At 37.5% G+C, this 10300-nt stretch overlaps 1 protein-coding gene across 2 annotated transcripts in view; it reads left to right on the top strand.

The window, feature by feature from the left end:
* Positions 1–10300, top strand: part of Gdpd1 (glycerophosphodiester phosphodiesterase domain containing 1) — a 47184-nt gene that overhangs the window by 1126 nt on the left and 35758 nt on the right. For both annotated transcript variants that reach the window (XM_010626715.2, XM_010626714.2), the window contains exon 2: positions 9576–9618. In XM_010626715.2, coding sequence (XP_010625017.1) covers positions 9576–9618 — 43 coding nt within the window. The remainder of the gene's footprint in view (positions 1–9575; positions 9619–10300) is intronic.

The raw sequence follows: 10300 nt of genomic DNA, 5'->3' as shown, positions 1-10300 counted from the left end.
TTTTTTTTTTTTAACAAATGCTTCTTTTGGAAAAGTACCTAGTTATAAAGACAACTAGGTAGTCCACCCTCAGATTTCGAAGGTTACAGGTCAGATCTTTCTCTTCATTATAGTGTAGCAATGCCACTTCATTATACTTCAGGCGTATTATATAAAATGTTGTGAAGTTGGAGTTTCAGTCACCTTTAACTTCTTTAGGGATGCAAGTAATACCAATTTAATTAACATCGCTTGAAATTTACAATCTAATGTAAATTGCAGGAGTTCACAGTCTAAAACTTGATTTAATGTCACAGTCGCTATTATGAGAAGTATTGGGCAAGAAGAAAATTTTAAATGTCACAGAAATGAGTTATAATTCTCCTGTATTATTTTATGTTAAACACAATTCTAATGAATGACTTCCATGGTCCTAGTCTTACCCTCAAAAAGCGGTAAAGTTTTAACAGTTGAAGTTAAATGTCATGTTATTGATGCTAATTTGGTTTATCTGGCTTATTTTATTTATGGTACTGAGAATTTAACCCAGGTCCTTCATACAAGATATATCCTTAGCACTTTTTGTGGGGAGGTCTTGCTAAATTATCAGGCTGTAACTCGAACTTGTGATCCTCTCCCCTCAGCTTCTCAGACTCCTGGGATTACAGGCATGTACCACCACATCTGGCTTTATGTGTATATTTGTTGTTGTTGTTGTTTGGTACCGGGGATTGAACTTGAGTCCTTGTGCTTGCGAGGCAGGCGCCAAACCACTGAGCTAAATCCTCAGCCCGCTTTATCTGTATTTTAATAAAAACAGTTAAACTAGGATGTTTAACTACTAACCACAGGATGACTAAACTACTAACCTTTGGAACCAGTGACCAGCTTTTAGTGTTCAAGTTGTTGCCATAGACACATTTCAGTCGTAGTAAATCCTATTCTTGTACTTAGCAGTACACACTCCAGTAGTGTTTACTGAGTTACAAAAAGTGTGCTTGTGAAAAACCCCAAACAAGAACAAACAAAAAAAAACCCTTAGATCTTCTAAAAAGCTAACTAAAGTATTATGAATTATCTGAATTTTTTATTTTAGAAGAAATATCTGTTAATTTTTGAAATTTTGTGACACTCAGCAAATGGAAAAAAAAAGAAAAGAAAATACAGTAGTCCACACAGATTTAAAATGTGCTAGAACATTATAGCAAGTATCAAATTCAGGAACATGAGATCTCAAGTACTCGTTTACTGTAAGAAATACTTTTAATATATTTTCTCCTCAGATATTGTCATTTCAGTATCACTCATTATATAGAAATTTTCATATTTGTAAACATAGCATCAGTATTTGTATATTCAATAATGCAGCAGCCTTTTGTGGGACTCTTATTAAATATGTGCAGACTCAAAATCTGTTATACCTGTCTGATGGTCCTATAAAAACTGTGATAAAGCTGGGTATGGTGGTTCACACCTGGGATCCCAGCACTCAGGTGGCTAAAGCAGGAGAGCTCTTTAAGTTGGAGGCCAGCCAGGGATACATAGCCAGTTCAAGTCCAGCCTGAACTACACAGACCCTCAAAACCAAAACAAAACTATAGTAAGTCTTTATATGCTAGTGCTTATTACTCTTTTTCAAAGAACCATTTTTATTTTTTTGAGACAGGGTTTCAGTTTGTTTTGTTTTGGGTTTTGGGTTTTCTTAGACAGGGTCTCCCTATGTAGTTCAGACTGGCTTTGAACTCACTGTGTAGCCCAGGCTGGCCTCAACTGAAATGATCCTTCTGCCTCAGCCTCCCGAGTGCTAGGATTACAGACATGCGCCACCTTGCCCTGCTTAATATACTCTTAGTGAGTATGCACATCAAGTAATACAGACTGATAGAGGAAATATTTACTTAGAAATGCTTGTAACTCAAGATACTAAATATAAAAGACATAAGTGAGTAGGATGGTGTCATCTCCTGATTGCTTGAAGTTTTTGTCTTGGATACTGATGACAGCAATACCTTGTCACTTTGTGCAAATTGCTCTCATTTGTGCTCATCCTCTGTAGCTCTAACGCAAATACCTGATATTTAGTATTCCCTTTTAAAGACATATTTTCCACATTTGGAATCATACTGTGTATACATTAATTCCAGATGCCCGCAGAGTTAGCTGGAGAAATAAGGATAACAGGGAAATAATTGAACCTAACCAAACCTATCTTCATGGGCCAGATGAGTCAATCAGTAGGCTTTTTAGAATATAATCTATTTATTGGGGCTCAGTGACCAAAGAATAAAGATAACATCTCTTCCTGTCCTAATCTTTTTTTTTTTTTTTGGCACTAGGGATCAAATTTGGGACCTTGTGCTTGTGAGGCAGGTGGTAGAACCACTGACCTAAATCCCTGACCGCATGGTCTCAAGTCAGGAAACTGTCACAATCTGGTCATCCTGCCACAGATTGTTTTGGCAGGTGATAAACCAAATTTTAATTGGTTGTGCAAGGAGAAAATGAGACATGAGTTTGTCTCAAAGTCACTGGAAGTTGCATCCTGCAATTGTACTGAAGCAAGTTCTGCTCATGTTTCTCGTCAGTTCTTTGTATCTGGATACTCTCTCTTGTATGTATGTAAGGACTTCTTCCCAGCTGACTGACAGCAACAGAGTAATTTAGCCTTTTTAAATAGTACTATCCCGATTGATAAAGCAAAGTTTAATAGACTAAAATGTTTTTATTTTCAGTGATGACCATACATCCATACACACATACATGTAAGATCAATGCATGCATACATGTATACATATAAGATATATGTATTTTTTTTGTAGTCCTGGAGATTGAAGGTAGAGCCTACACATGCCAGGCAAGTACTGTTCCACTTAGTTACTCTTTCCATTCTCTCTCTCTCTCTCTCTCATCTTGATCAGTTGCCCATGCTGGCCTCAAATTTGTAATCCTCCTAAGTATCTGGGATTACAGGCATGTGCCACTTTACTCAGCCATAAAAACATTTTTTACTTTGTTTTTTGAGACATGTAGCCCAAACTACCCTTAAATTCTTGATTTTCTTGCTTCAGCCTCCCATACACTGGGATTATAGGCCATGGGCCACCACATCCTGCTCTTGCCATTGGTTTTGTAAACATCACAGGAGCATATATTTATATCATGTGTACAAGATGTTAATGATAGTGGTGGTTGGAGCATACCTGTTAGACAAGTCTATATTTCTTGAATTTTTATTGATATCAAAAACATTTGAGAGATAAAAGGAAACTGCACAGATAATTCTTTCCTTCACACCATTTAAATCTAGTTAAGGAAATAAAATAGAATATTTTCTTATCCTGTCAGAGATTGACCAATCACAAAGTAGTTATGAAGCACAGTATAAAGGAGGAAAATATATAGAATGAAAAATTGGGAAGAATGTAGTGAAACTATGAATAAAATGGGAACTTTCAGAGAATTTTTTTCTTAAATGAAAATGTGCACTGGCACAGAGGGAGTTGAGAGGATATAAAGTAATAATAAGCACTCATAATTTTACTAGGGTAGCATGTAAATCTGTGCTAGGTACTAATTATCTTCCATATTTCATGCTAATTAAAAATCTAGCTGGGAGTGGTGGTGAATGCCTATAATCCAAGCTACTCAGGAAGCTGAAGCAGGAGAATCTCAAATTTGAGCAATTTAGCCAGAACTTATCTCAATAAAATGTTACAAGATGGGCAGTGTGGTGCATCCTATAATCCCAGACTTGGGAGGCTGAGGCAAGAGGATCACCAAGAGTTCAAGGCCAGCATATAGTCTACACAGGGAGACATTGTCTCAACAAAACCAAACCAAACCCCAAAATAAATAGCATTTACAAAGGGGCTAGGGATGTAGTTCAGTGGTAAAGTGCTTGGTTATCATGTGTTAAGGCTCTAGGTTCAATCCCCAGTACTTCAAAAAAAAAAAGTTAAAGTTTTGTTTGTATGTGTAATGGTTATGCACACACCTGAAAATTGTATAGGCCGTCTATTAGGAGAAACAAAAAATTAATGACAAGCCAGCTTCTGTAAATTAAATCATTTTGTGAGAGATAATTCCTTAGAGAGGAATTCATACTTCTTAATTAGTCCCTTAGTTACTCTCCAGACTTTCACCTTATGAGTCTGAGTAATTTATTGTTATTATCAGTGTGAAATTTATCTGCTAGCTTTAGAAACAAGTAAAAGAATATGAGAATAAGGACCAATATGAGTAATTTCCCTGTATAGGTACCTGCATTAATTGACCTGTAAAGCTGAAGTGAAGATGCTGTATGAATGTAGCATAAAAACAGCAGCACAATTAGTGGTGAAACGGATGGGCTCTGAAATCGTACTGCTGGACTTGAATCCTGGTCCTCCGTTTAGATGACCTTGTGATACTCCTTCCTCAGCCTCCTGAGTGCTGGGACTACAGACACATGCCACTATGCCTGACAATAAATTTCAACTCTTGGGTACTTATTTATTTATTTATTTATTTATTTATCTATTTTCTTTTTCATTTTTGAGACAGGGTCTCACTGTGTACCTCAGGCTGGCCTCCAACTCACAGCGATTCTCCTGCCCCAGCCTCCCAAGTGCTGGGATGACAGGCATGTGCCACTAAGCTACTAGGGCTGGGAATTTAGCTCAGTGGTTCCACTGCCTGCTTCGCAAGTTTCAAGGTCCCAAGTTCAATCCCTGGTACCAAAAAGCAAAAACAAAATAAAAAATAAAAAATAAAAATATGGCATATTGGCACATGCCTGTATACCAAGCTAATACTCTCTATTCCCTAAAGAGGATTGCAATTTTGAGGTCAGCCAGGGCAACTTAGTGAGACCCTGTCTCAAAAACTAAAAAAGGGCTAGAATGTAGCTCAGTGCTACCTGGGTTTAGTCCCCAGTACTGGGGGGGAAAAAAAAGCTTTGCAACTCAATGTGTCAACATTTAACAGATCAACATAATTCAGTGAATCAGTATTTTCTAGATGACCAATGCATGATGTCATAAAATCATATATGTGAAAGATCCATTCAAAGTTAAAGATGGTCCCATGGAATGTCATGTTAAAAATGGAGGAGGAGGTCATCAGTAGGGTTCAGATTCTACACTGCACTGTCACCAACTTTTAAGAAACTACCATTTGTTGGGCTGGGATTTAGCTCAGTGGTTCCGCTGCCTGCCTCGCAAGCGCAAAATCCTGAGTTCGATCCCTGGTACTAAAAAAAAAGAAACTACCATTTGTTGCTGGGTGTGGTGGCACATTCCTGTTATCCCAGGTAGGCTGAGGTAGGGGGATTACAAATTCAAGTCCAGTCAGAGCAATTTGGCATCACCCTGTCTAAATAAAATGCACTGGAGATATAGGTCATTGCTTCTTAGGTTCAACCCCTAGTTCCAAAAAAGAAAGGAAGGAAGAATCTACCAGTTGTTGAATTATGATATAGCGTTTTCTATTTGGTTTATGATTTTTTTTTTTGGTGTTATTGGGGATTGAACCCAGGACCTTGTGCATTGAGCTACGCCTCCAGCCCCATGATACAAAAGCACAGAAGAGCCTTTCTTTTCCAACTGCTTATCTGTGCCAAGGTAAACATATATTAAGCAGGTATAAGAATCTACCTGCTTTTGATTAAGCCAGACATTAAAGAGGTTTGCAAAAATGTAAAACAGAATCATCTTTTCATTAAATTTTTTTGTTTTAGGAAATAGCTATTTTTTTCATAAAACTGTCAGTCATTTTAACATGGAATGAGTTTATTGTTATTTTCAAATAAGAGAATAAAATTTAAATTTCTAGGGCTTAATTTCTAATACATAATTACTAATGGAAGTTAAACCACATAAATAAAAGTACTTTGGGACACAGTAATTTTTTAGTAGAAAGGAGTACAGAGACCTAAAATGATTGGGAACCACCAGTTCAAGGCTTTAACTTTACATATAATAAGAATCATTTTAATCTAAAATGATAAAAAAAAGAGCTTTATGGAAGAGTTGAGAAGGGAACTAACTTTCAAATTAAAGTTAAGAATGATTGGGAGGGGCCAGGGATTAGCTCAGCGGTGCTGCTGCCTGCCTCACAAGTGCAATGTCCCACGTTTAATCCCCAGTATAAGAAAAAAAAGAATGACTGGGAGTGTATGAAGAGAGTGACCTAGGCAGGTCGAATGTTATATTGAGCCCTCTTTTGTTTTTTTTCTTTTGAGACAATCTCACTGTGTAGCCAAGGCTGGCCTAAAAGTTGTAGCAATACCCTTGCCTCAGTCCCCCAAGTGCTAGGATTATAGGCATGTACCACCACACCTGGCCGACCCCTCTTTTTTTTTTTTTTTTGGTACCAGGAATCAAACTTGGGTCTTTGGGCTTGCAAGGTAGGCACTGGAACCACTGAGCTAGATCCCTGGCCCTAGAGATAACTACTTTTAATTTGATTTGTTAGGTTAAACTTCTGTTTGTTAGGGAAAAAGTTAAATTAAAAAGACAATGAAAGGCCTGGCGAGGTGGTACATGCCTTTAATCCCAGCACTCTGAGGCTGAGGCAGGCGGATTGCTGTGAGTTCGAGACCAGCCTGGGCTACATAGTGAGTTCCAGGTCAGTCTCAAACTACATAGTGAGACCCTGTCTCAAAAAAAAAAGACAGTGAAGCCAGGATCTCATCTTATTAAAAAGCTTCTGCACTGCAAGAGAAACCACCAACAATTGTGAGACACCCTACAATGTGGGAAAAAAATTTTTACCTGCTGTTCTTCAGACAAAGATCTACTATCTAAAATATATAAGGAACTCAAAAAATCCAGACCCCCCCAAATTTAAAGACCGAATTCAAAAATGGGCATCTGAAATGAACAGACATTTCTCAGACAAAGAAGTAAAAGCAGCAAATAAACATATGAAGCATGTTCAGCATTACTGGTCATTCGAGAGATGCAGATGAAAACAACACTGAAATTCTACCTCACCCCAGAAAGAATGACTGCTGTCAAGAAATCAACCAATAACAAATGCTCGTGGTGTTGTGGGGAGAAAGGAACCCTTCTCCATTGTTGGTGGGAGTGCAGACTGGTGCAACCACTGTGGAAGTCAATATGGAGATACCTCAAAGAACTAGGATTAGAGGTTCCATTTGACCCAGCTATCCCTCTGCTGAGTATCTCTCCAAAAGAATCATACCACAGAGATATATGCTCAACCATGTTTATAGTGGCACAGTCTGTAGTAACTAAAACTTGGAAACAGCCCAATTGCCATCAACTGGAGACTAGGTAAAGAACATGTGGTTTTTCTTTCTTTTTTGGTACCCAGGATCTAACTCAGGACCTTGTGCTTGCGAGGCAGATGGCAGAACCACTGAGCTAAATCATTGGCCCAAGATGTGGTTTTTCTATAAAATGGAGTACTACTCAGCCATAAAGAATGAGAAGCTAGAGACATTTATAGCTAAATGGATGCACACTGAGGCCATACTCTTTGTTTATTTATTTGTACTGGGGATCGAACTCAGGACCTTGTGCTTGTGAAGCAGGAGGCAGAACCATTGAGCTAAAGTCCCAGCCCTTAAAGCCTCACTCTTAAGTGAGATAAATATGACACATGTAAATACTGAATAGTTTCTCTGGTGTGAAAAACTAAAAGTGTAAATAGGTTCAAGTTGTATAATTAATAATGTGAAATAGGAAGAAAAGGTCTAAAGGAGTAGGGGAAGTGGGAAGGGTAGGGGAAAGAAAAAATATGAGAAAAGGAAAAAATGGAAACAATTCTTTGTAAATCAGGAAGGGTGGAGGGAGTGAAGGGAGGGCAGGGGAATAGGGAAAAAATAACCAAAATATATCATGTACAGGTACACCAATGATGAATGTTATCATATTGCATATGTAAAATATATCAATAAACTTAATGAAAAAAAAGGTGCTGAAGTCAGCAAAGGAGTTAATGATGCTGACTCTGACAGCTGTCTGTGGTGACTGCCAGGCTCTACCAGTGTGATGTTACCTTTCCTTCCTTTACAATTAACAATTTTGGAAGGAGCACTTTGAAACTACATGAGCACCCAATTTTGCATCAGATTTTCAATCCATTATTAAGAAGGATTCAGAATTTCCTATTTTATCCTGTGGTTTAAAACCTGACACTGTAGCCAAGTGTGTTGGTGCCTGCCTATAATCCCAGCACTTGGGAGGCTGAGGCAGGAGAATTGCTGTGAGTTTGAGGCCAGTCTGGGCTACATGGTGAGTTCAAGGCCAGCCTGAACTACATAGCAAGACCCTCTTTCAAAATAAAATAAAGGGCAGGAGATATAGTTCAGCTGTGCAGCACCTGCCTGGCAAGGGAGAGGCCCTGAATTTGAGTCCCCGTACCACAAACAAAAAACAGAAATGACCACCAAAAAAATCAAAATCCAAATAAAACAAATGAAATGACACTGTGCTGACTTCTGTGTCCTTTTTTTCTCTCTCTCTCTTTTTTTTGGTTTTTTGAGACAGGGTCTCACTATGTAGTTGAGTCTGACCTGGAACTCACTATGTAGCCCAAGGTGGTCTCGAACTCACAGCAATCCTCCTGCCTCATCCTCCTGAGTGTTGGGATTACAGGCATGCGCCACCACGCCGGGCTGAATGTGTCCTTTTAACTCCTTGCTTTTTGGCACAAGTAGTAGTTTAATTTAACTTACTAATAATCGTTTTAGCACTTGTGTCTTTTTGGTAATATTCTAGAGTGCATTGTTCTTGAATATTGCTTAATTATAACATATTTTCATAGTTTTTGAGTAAAAACTTAGTTAACCTCATCTAGCCAAGGGTCATCTAACCTCAGAAGGGCACATTCTTTTGCAAAAATAACTTCCATATTTACTGCAACTGTTTTCTATTGTGTGTCAACTCTTAACAACCAAAGTGAGACCAAGAATCCTAACTCCGTAGTCTTATCCTCAAATACTACACTATACTGCTTTCAAACAAGGTGATTAAAACAGCCACTTCTATGGCTGGGGTTATAGCTCAGTGGCGCTGCACCTGCCTGAACAAGTGCAGGGTCCTGAGTTTGATCCTCTGTACCGAAAACTAAACAAAACAAAACAAGCACTTCATTTTAGCAATTCATGGGTAAGGGAGGAGAGAGACAAGTAAATAATTTATACTATGATAAGTTAATTACCTTAGTAGCGATATGTGTAAGACTCTGAGGACAGAGGGAAGAGATGCATGTGTACCAAATCCTCTTGTCTTTCCTTAAACAGATGCTAGAGCTAAAAATTATGTTTAGATTTTCCTAATCCTCTTGGGTTTCTGTGACTGTGCTTCCTTTTATTTATTTATTTATTTATTTATTTATTTATTTATTTATTTATTTAGGTGATGTTGGGGGTCAAACCCAGGGCCTTGTGCACGCTTCGCTGGTGCTATACTGTTTTTGATCTTTGATTCCTATTGGTAAAGCTAAAAAACAATTTAAAAACCCTTATACTTTTTAAAAAGATCTGCACTATAAACCTACATAATAAGTAAGCATCAGGATTCATTAACTATATTCATTTCTAGAAAAATGATATTCAAAATATCTACTAAATTTTAATATTTTCACAGGTGCTGGAGAAAATTTGGAGAATACAATGGCGGCTTTTCAGCAGTAAGTACAATAGATAGATAGATAGATAGATACTCTTATTAAAGAGATGATTGACAAATGGAAGATAGCATACATGTGGCATCCACTTGTGATAGCTGTTTTAGAAAAATGAATTGCTTTTTTCATTTAGCCTGAAGTGTTTGGCTTCTATATAACTGAAAAACTAGATGAGAGTTTGGGGTAATCAAAAGATACTGTAGTTCCAAAGCTGAAAGAAGACCTTAGTAACAAGGCACATATTGTGTATAATGCTAATTAGTCTTGGGGAGAAAGAGCAAATGAAACAATTATTGTATTGACCTCTTTTTATGATTAGGATTATGTGTCTTTGTCCTCAGTCATTTTTGTTCTGATCTGAACCTTCAAACTGTTTTCCTTTTGCAACCCTCCCGAGTCTGTTGGTCTTTTTTATTTAATATTATAATTTGATACTTCATATAGTTATCTTTTAGAGCACTTCCCAGAGAAGCAGCAGGAAAGACAAGAATGAAAGCTTTTTGGTACCATTGTTCTTTGTTTGAGAGTCAGTGATGATCATTGGTCTGTAGTAATGGTGAGAACAGTGTTTCTTTCCCTGAAAAACAGGGGATGTGAAAAAATTAAACTCAATGGAAGATAATTTTGAGGACTTTTTTTTTTTTTTTTTTTTTTTTTTTTTTAATTTTTTTTTTTTTTTTTTATT

The sequence above is a fragment of the Fukomys damarensis genome, unplaced genomic scaffold (assembly GCF_012274545.1).
Source record: "Fukomys damarensis isolate Sample0158 unplaced genomic scaffold, DMR_v1.0_HiC HiC_scaffold_13, whole genome shotgun sequence".
NCBI lineage: Eukaryota > Metazoa > Chordata > Mammalia > Rodentia > Bathyergidae > Fukomys > Fukomys damarensis.
This window is presented reverse-complemented; position numbering and strand designations above follow the sequence as displayed.